The 13,367-nt window shown below is 53.9% G+C and overlaps 1 protein-coding gene across 1 annotated transcript; it reads left to right on the forward strand.

The window, feature by feature from the left end:
* The first annotated feature begins 1,673 nt into the window (after positions 1-1,673).
* Positions 1,674-12,265, forward strand: ZBTB47 (zinc finger and BTB domain containing 47). The gene is made up of 5 exons (XM_009275943.1): positions 1,674-3,042; positions 6,266-6,413; positions 7,014-7,129; positions 7,559-7,703; positions 7,865-12,265. The coding sequence occupies exons 1-5, from the start codon at positions 1,750-1,752 to the stop codon at positions 8,230-8,232; spliced, it is 2,070 nt and encodes a 689-aa protein (XP_009274218.1). The 5' UTR covers positions 1,674-1,749; the 3' UTR covers positions 8,233-12,265.
* Positions 12,266-13,367: the final 1,102 nt, after the last annotated feature.

A 13,367-nucleotide genomic window follows, 5' to 3' on the forward strand; every position in this document is an offset into this window, starting at 1 on the left:
GAGCGCTTGCTGGGGCTTTCCGGGGCCATCGGGACCATGCGAAGCTGACGACCCCGTTGGTTGGGCGGGTTGGTTGCGGAGCAGAAATTCAGTGAAAATGAAAACTTTTGGCAGGGAGGGGGAAGGGGTTTTTTTGCTTGTTGAGAAAACAGAGAAGAAAACACCCTTTTTTTTAATTATTTAAACATTTTTGTCTGTGTGTGCTTTCGCCTTTGGCTCACAAAAAATAAAAAAAAGACAAACAAAACGTGTCTTGCTGGAATTCGTGTGTTGATCAAGAGCCGCCATTTGTCCCAGAAAAAATGGGAGCTGAGAAACTCTTTTTGGAGCAGGAGGTGCAGGATAAACCCAGCAGGTTGAACCCTCCATCTCCACCGCTGTTCTGCACCCCGTCCTTGGTCACATCCCGCAACGGTAGGGAAAGAGGGCGTTAAGGTGGCCAGATCCGTCTCCATCCATGAATTGGGTGTTCAGCACGGAAAGCCAAAGGGAAGCAGAGGGAAAGGGGATATCCCACCTGCTTTTAATATAGGGCGTGGGATTTAGGGTGTGGGATATCCCTTGCATTTGGCATGTAGCTGGCAAACCCATCCTGGGGCTCAGGTATCCCCAGGAGAGGTGATGAACGTCCAGGGGTGGTCTGCAGCATGCGAAATACACGTGAGCTAAATTAAATACCCAGCAAATGCAGCCTGGGGAGTGTTGGCAGTCGCAGCATTTCCCAGCCTGGGGATGCTGCTCCCTGATTTGAATTTTTCCAGGTAGTGCCTTTCCCCAGGTGATTTAAAATGGGCATTAAAAAAGCGCATAATTCATTCCGGTGAATCCAGCTAGCGAGTTAGCTGCTAACGTGAGTCAGAGCACGCAGCGTAATTCGGCAAATATTAGAGGATATTGTGTTTTATGTAATCATCTTGTAGAAGCAGGGAGGTTTAAAATCCTGATTTCCTTCTATTTTGGGGGTTAATCTCAGCTGGTGCCTAAAATTGGCTTCCTGCGTGGGGCAAATGTCCCCCCGGGGTCTCCATCTGGTTCAGGAGGTCGAGGCATCCCCTCTCCTGCGTGACATCTCCTCCGCACGAGCGTGGACAGCTGAGCCAGGCTTTGGATCTCCTTGGTGGTGGGGTGGCCATGGTATCTCCTACCCAGGCTGAAGGGATGTCAGTGGGTGCTCATATGGCCTTGGCCTGTCCTTTCATTGGTCTTTCTCCTCCTCGGTTGAGTCTCCTGTACTCAAGTTGGTGGTGGAGCTTCTTGGTTGGTATCTCCAAGCTGGGCCTGGTGGTGGAGCTTCTTGGTGTTTCGAAGCTGGGTCTGGTGGTGGAGCTTTTTGGTTGGCGTCTCCAAGCTGGGTCTGGTGGTTGAGCTTCTTGGTTGGCATCTCCAAGCTGGGGCTGGCGGTCGTCTCCAAGCTGGGTCTGGTGGTTGAGCTTCTTGGTTGGCATCTCCAAGCTGGGCGGCTGGCGGGAGCTTCTTGGTTGGCATCTCCAAGCTGGGGCTGGCGGTGGAGCTTCTTGGTTGGCATCTCCAAGCTGGGGCTGGCAGTGGAGCTTCTCAGTTGGCTTCTCTGACTTGAGATGCACAGATAGGGACGAGTGGCATGGCCGGGCGGGTGTTTTCCTGGGGAAAGAGCCCTCCTGAATGGTTCTATTTCCTTCCTCCCCACAGCTGATAGTCGAAAAAACGACTGACTACCCTTCGGCTGAGTACTCCCTGGTGGAGGATGTAGCCCTCCACTTCACGTGTTTGATGGACAGACTGAACGAGCAGCGCCTCTTTCAGCCGGACCTGTGCGACGTGGACATCGTGCTGGTGCAGCACAAGAGCATCTTCCCAGCGCACAAGGGGGTCCTGGCGGCCTACAGCCAGTTCTTCCACTCCCTCTTCACCCAAAACAAGCAGCTGCAGCGCGTGGAGCTCTCGCTGGAGGCCCTCACCTCGCAGGGCCTCCAGCAGATCCTCAACTTCATCTACACCTCCAAGCTCCTCGTCAACTCCTGTAATGTGCAGGATGTGCTGAACGCGGCTGCTGTGCTGCAGATGAACAACATTGCCTCCTCCTGCCAGGACCTCCTTGACACCCGCTCGCTCAGCCTGGCCGCCGACATGGCCCTGCCCGCTGAGGGCTGCGCCGGACCCCCGCCCTACTACTGCGAGATCAAGCAGGAGGTGGATGCCCCCCATCCCAAGATCTACGCCCGGGAGGGCAACGACCCCTACTCGGTGCGGGTGGAGGATGGAGCAGGTGGTGGGACGCTCCCCCCTGGTCCAGCCAAGCAGTACTACAAGGAGGAGAAGGATGGTGGTCCGGGCACTGTCTGTAAGATAGAAGGCGAAGAGTCCGAGGAGGACCTGGACAGCCAGGGCTCGTACAACCGGGAGCAGATCATCGTGGAGGTGAACCTCAACAACCAGACCCTCAATGTCTCCAAGGGCATGGAGGGGAAGGCAGCCGCCAGCGAGGCGGCCGTGATGGGGCGGCCTGACGGTGATGGGCGCGACACAGAGGAGGATGGGGAGGAGGAGAATGAGGAAGGGGAGGAGGAGGAGGAAGAGGAGGAGGATGCAGAGGTGGGCGAGGAGGAGGAGGAGGAGCACAGCGAGGAGGAAGACCTGGAGGAGACGACGGAAGAAGAGGACGACGATGACGACGATGAAGATGCGTCAGAGGTGAAAAGGGAAAAGGGCGGGCAGCCCCGCAGAGGCAGCCGGGCGTCCAAAGCCACCAAACCTGCCATGGCAACCAGGTCCCAGGAGATAGCCAAGGTGGAAGAGGAGGAGGAGGAGGAGGAAGAGGAAGGCCAGCGAGGGAGGAAGAGGAAAAAGGAGCAGGATGGTTTGGGCCAGAAGGTGAAGCTGGAGGAGAAGCAGCACTACCCGTGCAAGAAGTGTCCCCGGGTCTTCAACAACCGCTGGTACCTGGAGAAGCACATGAACGTCACGCACAGCCGCATGCAGATCTGCGACAAGTGCGGCAAACGCTTCCTGCTGGAGAGCGAGCTGCTGCTGCACCACCAGACCGACTGCGAGAAGAACATCCAGGTGAGCCAGCCCTGGGGATGTCCCACCAGGGGGTGGACATCCCACCAAGGGGGGAACATCCCACCAAGGGGTAGGGCATCCCACTGGGGATGGACATCCCACCAAAGGAGGAGCATCCCACCATGACAGGACATCCCAGTGGGGGAGGACATCCCACCCACCAGGGAGGACATCCCACCCAGCTACACCATGGGGTAGGCTCATGCTCAAATGATATTTTTGATGATGTGGGTGGCACATGGCAGACGGGAGGGAACCTTGCTTCACCCGTGACTCGTATTCAGGCTCAGGAGGGTCCGACGGTGGCATGGGACTGGAGGATTTGTGCCGGGGGACTGTGGCTTCCCCTTGGCCAGCCGGGTGGAATCATGGAGTAATTTTTGAGGAGTAATTTTTCTTTGAGTTTATTCAGTTAATCCAGCTAAAACATTGCGAGCCCCTGATGGAGACACACTCCAGCTGTTCCCACCTAGGCTGAAACCAATTTAGCTTAATTCAAAGATTTGCTGACACGAGTTAAAATGGTTTTAATCTGCCTTTTGTGCTCTTTAGCTTGCGTATTAGCAAATTTCTGAACACATTTGACATCCATGCATGGCTCAGGCTCAATGTGTCCTTTGCCTAATGCTAACGAGATCCTCATCCGTGTTTGCAAATCGACTCCAGTAAATCAGTGCAGTTCTGGGGGATAGGTAGGCAGCCCCCTGGAGCAGCAAACGTGTGTTCCTGCAGACCCCTCCAACCCATCTCGTAATCCCCAACGAGCTGTTTTGCACGACGCTGCCACTACTAATTAAAAAACCAACAACTTCTGGAGAGCTTCGCCCATCATCCTTCCCACCACGACCGGATTTTAAATGATCTCGCAGCTCTCCTAGATGGAGGTAACGCAACCCAAGTGCTACTGGAGCCCTTCGCCGACGGCACCCCAAATAAAACGAGCGATGAAGGAGATCTCAGCGTTAGGGCATGCAGGGAATACGGAGGCAGGAGCAGTCCCGGCTCGAGCGGGTGAAGGAGCCGCTGCCTGCGCTGGCGGTGGCTGTTTTGGAGCCTATCGTAAAGCCTGTGCAATTAATAATATTTTTTCAGGCTCATCTGCTTTCCTGATGGTTAACGTGGGGCTGTCACCTCATTGCTTCCCCTCCCCCCCCCCTTTTTATCCCTTTTCCAGGTCATTTCTGAATAGGATGAACCGCAACTGCCTGTGCGGTGACCTCCCTCCGCGGAAAACGTGGATCATTACCTCTCACTTAGTTGAGCATTTTTAATTTTACAAATAGCCAAATTCACTCCATTTGCTCTGATAATATTGAATAACTTTTATCAATATACCATGGAGTTATAGCTGGATGGAAAAGGGATTTTTTTCAACTCTATACCTATAGTGGACAGTCTTTAGTACTTGTTTTATAACCAGATCCATGGAGGGACCGTCCCTCTTACCCCGTTCAGGTCTGCTGCTTTCTTTTGCTGCTTTGTCCCCAGATTTCATCCATGATGCTTTAGGTCTTAGGCTTCACCTCCCTCCCTGTGATCGTTTCCCATCACCGTCCGTGGCCCCGCGGACTCCGTAGCAGGCATCCTGCCTCCGCCGCCTGAAAAACGATTCATCCTTTGCTTTCTCAGGTTGTTTCTCAAACTCTGTTTTTGGCCAGTTTCAGTATGGTTTTCCTCTTAGCCTGCAAGAATTTCTCCTTCTCATTTTTTTCCCTCGTTTGGACGTTTCTTCCACATTTTTGAGTGATGCTTTTTTGCAGTAACTGAGGACACAGGGCTGAGCCCTCCAGGGTGCTTGGTCCCAGCCCGGGGGCTTTCCTACATCTGCTGCTTTCCCTCTACCTTTAATTTTAAAATTCCCTTGCAGCCTCTTTCATTTTAAGTGGAGAAAATGGATGTTGATGTGTCTTTGATAACAGGCTCTGGTCCTGAATTTGTCCTGAAATGTCTCTTAAAGCAGAAATAAAACTGTTCTGATCTGTGGAAGTATTTACTTAGGAACAGTGAAACTCAGAGGACTACTCACGTTGATACTCAGGCATGGCAAGATGAAGACAACGAGTGTTGGGAATGCCTCTCTGACCCTAATTTTGCCTCCCAGGCACCTAAATATAAATATATGTAGCAAGATACTGTGACTACATGGCATAATGGTATATTTTCCACGGTATCACAGCCTCATTCGGTGCAAAATTTGGTTGAAGCCCATCAACAAGCATCAGTCTGTTCCTCTGGGTAGGAGAAGCTGGAGGCTGTGCTGCCTGCAGTGCTTCAAGCCCTGCTGGGAAATGCCCCCTGGGCTTACTGGTACCACTCAGCGGTGCTGTTGCTAGATGCCTCCAAGGCATGAATTATGTTCTCAGTGCACCTGCGAGGAGAAGGGATGGTTTTATCCCTGTTGGCCAAGAGGAAGATGAGTCATGGAGAGGTGAAGGGGAAAGAGTGTCCCTTGGCTCCTGGCAGGGTCCTCGGCTGGGTGCTGCCAGCTGTACCCATGCTGCAGCAATGGTTTCCCGTGCGGACCTCGCTCTCCCGTCCTTCCCCAAGCCCCGAACTGATCTCACGCTGAAGTTGGAGCTTTACCCGGGAACTTTCCAAGAAACATTGAACTTGGAGCTGAAACAAATCTTTACCGTAACTTCTCAGGGGAGACTTCGCACATCACATTGTTCTGCTTGTGCTGAGGGACTGTTTTTTGGGTCCGTTTTGGTCCCTTTGGATATGTTTGGAAAACTCATTTAGTGGTGAAGTATCCATAATATCTGCTGAAGGCAGAAGTTGCACGGCCCTGGCTTGGGCTTCTCCTGGTTCCTATATTCTTTGCAGCCTTCTAATGCACAGAGGGTTGGGTTTTTTTTTTATGTAACGGCTTCATTGTGTGCAAGAATAAAATCCCCAGCTGGGAATAGGGCCTTGGTGCGTGAGCTGCTGTTTATGCAAGTCCTAATACATCTGTCAATGGAGATGCCACGTCCTTCCCTGGAAAGTCATTGTCCCTTGTCCATTGTCCCATCCAGTGACTAGAAATTTGAGTTTTGGAGGTTTTGAAGTGACAAGGTCTGTAGCAGACTTGCTGGTCGTTACGATTTTTGATATCTTAGCTGTAGGTTTCATAGTGATGTTCCCCTTCAATGGGTCAAGCTGATAGCCTGGTAAAATGAAAATGCTGGTGGTGCCTGGGCACGTTCTCCTGCTTCCTTACCCATCCCCTCTCTCCTTGCAGTGCGTGACGTGCGGGAAGGGGTTCAAGAAGCTCTGGTCCCTCCACGAGCACAACAAGATTGTCCATGGCTATGCCGAGAAGAAGTTCTCCTGCGAGATCTGCGAGAAGAAGTTCTACACCATGGCCCACGTGCGCAAACACATGGTTGGTGAGTGCGGGAGGCGCCGGTGCCACGGGGAGATCTTGTTAGGGGTGTTCATCCATCATTTTGGCAATGAAGGGTGTCTTTTTGTCACTGTCGTGTTGGGAATTCAGGGCTGGGCTTATTCTTCTGTGAGCTTTCTCACGTCAATGCAGGGGCCTTGAAATTTGGCCCAGTATTTAATGCTGAACGTATGTCTGCTCAGTGCTGTGTTTGGAGCAATCAGGCATGGTGCTGGGGAAGCTCATTTATTTTATTTAACCAGAAAAAAAGACCTCAGAAGTGATCAAAGGAGGTTTTGAAGTGTAACCATCCTTCCCTTGTAAAAGAGGACCAGACCGCACCAGCACTGGGCTTTGAAAAGCAAATTGCAGATGGCAGCGGCGGTTGAGTTCCCGGGACTTGCAGGCACCAAAGAGATCCATAAAAAGGGGGTTTTGGCAGGCAATTAGGGAAGTACCTGATATGTTGCTGCCGCGCATCTTCCCGAGACGGCTTTGTGTTTGCTGGGGTTGGGCGCCGGCGCTGGGAGCAGCAGCCGGGACCTGGGGAGATGGATGCTCAGGGTGCGGGGAGGGCGCCTGACCCTGCTCCTCTCCGCTTCAGCTCACACCAAGGACATGCCGTTCACCTGCGAGACCTGTGGGAAGTCCTTCAAGCGCAGCATGTCCCTCAAGGTCCATTCGCTCCAGCACTCTGGGGAAAAGCCTTTTAAATGCGAGGTAAGGTCCTGTGTGTCCCCCCGCCCCGCGTCCTCTCGAACGGGCACAAAAACACAGATCTGGGCGAAGATCTTCCACTTCTTGGGGCTTCCCCTATGCTTTTTGCCAGCGCAGCTGTTGGGATGCTCCCTCCTTTCCCAAACTTTGCATCCCTTCCTGGTTTGAGGGTCCCACCAACCCTATGAGGAAACTGGTGGCCAACGCTAGGATCTCTCTGTCCAGTGCCTGGACCTTGCGTCCCACCCCAAGCCCATCCAGCCTGCACACCTGGCTGAGTATGTCCTGAAAAGTAATTTATTTGGGTTCTTTTTTTTTTGGGGGGGAGGGGAAGTGATTTCTGTGCTGCTCTGACATGCTGGTGATTTGGGGGGGATGTGGGGGGTGTTTTGGGTGCTCATCAACAGCTCATCCCCGCCCTTGCCCCCGCAGAACTGCAATGAGCGCTTCCAGTACAAGTACCAGCTGCGCTCCCACATGAGCATCCACATCGGCCACAAGCAGTTCATGTGCCAGTGGTGCGGCAAGGACTTCAACATGAAGCAGTACTTCGACGAGCACATGAAGACGCACACGGGTGAGAGCTCCTCACCCTGCCCCCAGCCCCTGCGGGTGGGCGCCCCTGGGGGAAGAGCAATGGGATGGGGGTAGCATCTTCGGGTGGATGGCAGGATGGGGTTTTTCGGGGGGGGAAATGGTCCAGCCACCAGCTTCTCATCCATCTTCCCCCATCCTTAGGCGAGAAGCCCTACATCTGCGAGATCTGCGGGAAGAGCTTCACCAGCCGCCCCAACATGAAGCGGCATCGCCGGACCCACACGGGCGAGAAGCCGTACCCCTGCGACGTCTGCGGCCAACGCTTCCGCTTCTCCAACATGCTCAAAGCACACAAGGAGAAATGTTTCCGCGTCAGCAACCCCTTGGCTTCGGACACAGCCGTCCCCCAACCCGCTGCCAGCCCGGCTCCGCTGCCCCCTGGCCCCGGCGTCTCCCCCCTGCCCCTGCCACTGCTTCATCCCCTTCCACAGACCCTCCCTCCTCCTCCTCACCTACCGCCGCCCCCTCCCCTGTTTCCCGCGGGGAGGATAAATTCAAACAACAACTAGGTGCCCCCCACCCTGGCCATGTGCCCGCACGGACTGCTCAGCCCTTTGGGAACGCCTCCCCCCGGGGAGCCAAGGCTTCGCTTGCTCTCTACCCCCCTTCCTCCTCGTTTTGAGGTTGTTTTGGGTTTTTTTTTCCTTTTTCTCACCCATCATTCTCCGCGGAGAGGGGGAGCAGGAGGAAGCCCCCCCTGAGGAGCGTGGATGTTGGGGGGGAGAACCACCATCCGTCCGGGTGTAGGTAAAAGGTGTCGTTCTCCATTTCATCTTCCCGTGCATCGGCTTCATCTTCATGCCGGGATGCTGGCAGGGCTCAGAGGAGCAGGATGCCGCGCCATCCGGGGTTGAGCTCGCCGGCGTCGTATGCCCGCTCGCTAGCCAAATGAATGCCTGCTGGCGGTTCAATATTTATCATAAGCCGAAATCTAGCTAGTGGTGCTTGAATCCCTGTACTGTAAAGCTGGTCTTTCAATTCAGGCTCTTTTCCCAAGAGGCTGAGAGGTGGGCACCGCAGAGGAGTCCCCGCCGGTCCCGTCTGCCGGCCCTGGTGGCCCGTGGCGAGCGAGCAGATGTCCCCGTTGGAAAGCCGTCAGCCTGCTCTCATTAGCAGCCCTCACCGTGTCTTCCTTCCCCACGACAGGTTTTCCTCCTCGATAGGTGTGAAAGCACAAACACCGGCGTTGCATCTCGGAGCATCGGCAGCTCGCTGCCAGTTCATTTTTGGGGTGCCCTAAGGGAGCTGGGCTCTGGTGTGCCCTTTCTGCTAATCCCAGCAGGAGCCGGGCTCCTGGGGATGCTCTGGAGCTGGCAAGGTGTCCCTGGGAGAGCTCAGATGGCCTCAGGACCGGTGGGAGGGTGGCTCCGCAGCAGCCCAGGACAGAGGAGTGGGACGCCGCCGTTTCTCGGCAGAATCAGCCCAGAATAGTGCCTTAACAATTTGAATAAACCCCTGACTGATGGGTGAGCTCCAGGTTGGGTCCCATTGCAAGGTTTAGAGCTAAAGCAAGACCGCATTCAGCCTGATGATGATGTCCCATCCTCCAGCTTGTTGCCCGCGTCGCTCTCCCAAGCTTTACCTCCCCGTGGGGTTGGCAGCTGTTGCCCTGCCCTGGCTTGGGGGGACCAGAGGGGACCGGTGAGGGCTGTGGTTGGTTTGGTGACGCCCCACCGTGTTGGTTAGCGCTCCTCTGACCGTGTTGTGTTTGTTGAAGTTGAGCTGGTCTTTGGCTTCACTTATTCAGGCTGGTTTTGTGCCAGCGGAGGAGGAGGAGAAGAGGAAGGCTTTGCCGTTACCTTTTTGTTGGATGCTGGGGTCCAAGCTGCATCTCTCGCTGCTGTGCTCTGCCCCAGGGTGTCATGTGTTGGCCTAACCGTGGCTGTGCGGTCTCCCTGCCTAGGGAAGTGTCCCCTTTGGGGTCAGGGAGAGCTGGGAGCGCTGCAGGGGCTGCAGAGCTTCCAGCACGGGCAGAGAGGTGCCGGCCAAAAGGTGGGATGCGTTGCAGCTGATGCCTTGCTCCCAAGGCCAGCGCTGTGGATGCCTGCGGACGTGGGTCAGGTCACAGAGGTGGTGAGCAGGTTGTTGGTAGGCAAGAAGGAAGAGAGGACATCGAGCAGGCTGCAGGAGCCCTTTCCCATTTGCACCTCAGTCTGGGTGATAGCAGGGTGCTGGTGACAGTAAGCCACATCTGGCTCTGCAAGAAGTCTTGGTGCTTCGTCTCCTGGACCAAATCAGCAAAGCACTTGGGCAGTGTTGAGGCTGTCCCTGCAGAGCCGGGAGGATTCAGCCACGTGCTCAGGAGCTTTGCTGACCTGGGACATGCAGGAGCATTAGCCTGATAGGGATGGGACAGGGGAGCACCCGCTGTTCTCCTGAGTGCTGTTTGAGGTGATGGGTTAGGTGACTGATGTCCCCTCCTGCTGAGTGGTGCCCCTCATGCCTGATGTCTTTTGGAAAGCTGGCTGCTCTTGTGGTTGTTAGCATGTTGGAGCAACAGATTGCTTTTCATCCTTGTGTTGTCTGGGATCCTGTGGACCCCCAGCACCGCAATCAGTACCAGTGAGCTCACCCTCATCTCCATCTGCTTTGAGCAAAGGGAAGATGCTATGGCAGAGCTGCCTCGCCATATTGATCTTCTCAGATAGGTACCAAAGGCTTCTCCGCTCTCCTTCCTCCACGACCCTGGGGCTTATTGGGATGGTGCAAAGCCTTCTCAAACACACACCTGTGAGGGATGTGGGCACTCAGCTCTTGGGGCCATTGGCTTTCTGAAGGGACCGTGACCCAGACTAGAAGACGATTGGTTTAGAGAAGCCTTCAGTGATACCCTTGGAGGTGTTGGAGGGCCTTAGTAGAGTGGTCCATGCTGTCTCCTCCTCTGCTGCCTCCCAGACCCCATCCCCTCGGGCTCCCTTGCATTTCTTTCCCCTCACACAGCCTTGACATGGGATGGAAGTACTGCACCCTGAGGAGGACTCACCTTGCCTGTAGGATCTTCTGTGGTGGAGCCTATCAGCCTGCCTGGCTGGTAGACTTCTCCCCCCAAGCAAACCCCCACGCCAACATGTGCTCCCTTGTACTTGGAGGTGGCTTTCCCTGTCCCTGTCCCGGTTCATCCTCTCCCGGTGAGGACCTGTCCCGCTTGGACGTCACTGCGAGATGAGAGCTCCTCATTGAGGCTAGAAGCCCAGTGGAAAGCCCAGAGACTGATCCCAGCTGCGTCCGATGCCCTTCGAGAGCCTGCCCGGAGAGCCACTTGGAGACGTCGAGATGTGACCATGCACACAGCACTTTGGAGAACCAGATCCCTGCTGCTCCCTCCCCTCTCCAAGGCCTGGGCAGTTCCCAGGAGTCCTACATGGCCTCTGAGCCCTTTTGTCTACACCCTTACTCGGCCCCGATGTGTCTCTTCATGTCTGGTTTTCATTAATGTACTAAGAGCTCAAACGAGTCGCTCCCGCAGTGTCTCGTCCCGCACCCATCCCAGTCAGCCCCGTTGGCACCCGTTGGGTTAAACGGGGCAGGAGGTGGGGGAGTTGGGTCCGTTGTTTTCAAGCTTTTTATATTTTATTTTATTTTTGTTTTTTAAATTTTTTTTTGTTTAACTCTTGCACCTTAATCTCTCACATCCCTTCTTCGACAGACTGCGAGGGTGGAGAGGGGCTTGATTTCCATTACGCAGTTCATGAATATGCCGCAACGCAACGTTCAGCTGACAACCCTGCCCACGCGCCTAACCCCAGACCTCTCCGGGTTTGAATTTTTTTTCCCCCTTCATTTGAACTCTGGGGAGGGAGGGAGTCATGTGGGGAGGGTCATTTTTGGTTTATATATCCCAGGAGCCTGGTAGCACAGACCAGTTAGCCTCATAATGTCCCTGAGGCATGGCTGGCCCTTTGGACCACAGCCATAACCCCAGCGCGGTGGGAAGGTAATGGATGGATGGATGGCCGGCGGGTGGGAACAGCTGTGACAGTGCAATAGAGACGAGCATCCGCTGCTAGACAACTCCACTGATTAAACTCTTGGTTTGCCCGAAGTTGAGAGGGAAGGACGGACGGACAGACGCCCTTTGTTCACAAGGACGGAGAGAGCTTCCCCACATGCAGCCCTGCCTAGTGATATGTAACCACGACGGGAGTTGGGTCGAACTTGCAAAGGAAGAAAATAATAATAAAAAAAAGAGGAAAAAAATAGGAATAAGAACAACCTCAGTAGCATGGAACTTGAAGGAAATGAATGAAACCCCAAGCACTTGCCTCAAAACTAGTTTCTCATGCCTGATGTTCGGCTCTGTATTATTTTATGGCATTCAGTATCGGTTGCCCAAACATGCGAAGTTAAGAGTGTATCGGTGGCTCTACTAGTGTGAACAAACTAAATGAAGCACTTTATTCTGTATAGATAAGGGAAGGCGGGGAGGGGAAGCTTGGATGCTTTTCGGAAGCATCTTAAGTAATGTTCTAGGAAATGTATTATTATTATTACTTTTTTTTTTATGACCATGTGTAATCAATATATGTTTATCTTTAACTCCAAGTACAGCAGTTACTCTCTTTGGGATGGTGTGATGAGGGAGGCTGAGATGGTCAGGTTAGTGCATCACGGGGCCAACTGGGGCAAGTCATTGCCTACACCAGGAACGGGCAAGTCTTGCTTTATATGTTTATCTTTAACTCCAAGTACAGCAGTTACTCTCTTTGGGATGGTGTGATGAGGGGGAGGCTGAGATGGTCAGGTTAGTGCATCACGGGGCCAACTGGGGCAAGTCATTGCCTACCGCAGGAACGGGCAAGTCTTGCTTTGTTGACGGCCCCATTGGCCAATGCCCAGGAGGTCCCAAGAGGTGCATCAAAGCTGCCTTCCAGGGCACAGCTCACAGTCAGCCTTGGCACCAAAGGCCCAACATGCATCCCCATCCCGAACCATCTTCTGCCTGGGGGTGCCGGGGCTGCTCTCTGGGCCATTCATGAGCAAGACGAGTCACGGTAGGCTGTTTTGTGTTGTCCCTAGAGGCCAGGTCCTTGGCCATGCTTTGAAACCTGCTTTTGGCCTCTCACCAAGGCATGTCAGGGGTTGCTGAGCTCTGAAAGTGGTGAGAGGTCAGAATTGGGCCTTTCCACTGCGTTCTCCCAGTCTGGAAGTGTTATGACTGTTACCAAAGAGGTTGCAAGTGAAAGGACTGAATCAATAAACGATTTGTCTTTTATAAAAGAAAACCTAAAGCTCCACCACTTTCTTTGTTACCTTAGTTTTGCCTTTTTTTTTGTTTGTTTTTAAGTCTCTTTTCAGGCAATCGTGAGAGGAGTCAGAGCCTGGCAGGATGGGCTTCCCATGGCATGTTCACCGCTGCCTTTGCTTCACACATACAGCCTTTGCGCTGGGTTTGGTGGGAGGTGTGTGCATGCGTGTGAGACAACTGGACTGCTGTGGGGCCAACAAAAAATAGCTTTTCAGGGAAGGGTGATGAGTGGGTGGAAGAAGGGGCTTGGTGAGGGCTGAGCTCCTGGGTCCTACTGGCTCCGTGAGATTTGTGTGAGCTATGGGCTGGGGCTCCCTGAGCTCCTGTGTAAGCCGTGGAGAAACCAAGAAGCCCATCGAAAAGCACCCAATGCCTTTATTGATGTAAAATGGAGCGGTG

Source organism: Aptenodytes forsteri, unplaced genomic scaffold (genome assembly GCF_000699145.1).
Source record: "Aptenodytes forsteri isolate BGI_AS27 unplaced genomic scaffold, ASM69914v1 Scaffold80, whole genome shotgun sequence".
Classification (NCBI taxonomy): domain Eukaryota; kingdom Metazoa; phylum Chordata; class Aves; order Sphenisciformes; family Spheniscidae; genus Aptenodytes; species Aptenodytes forsteri.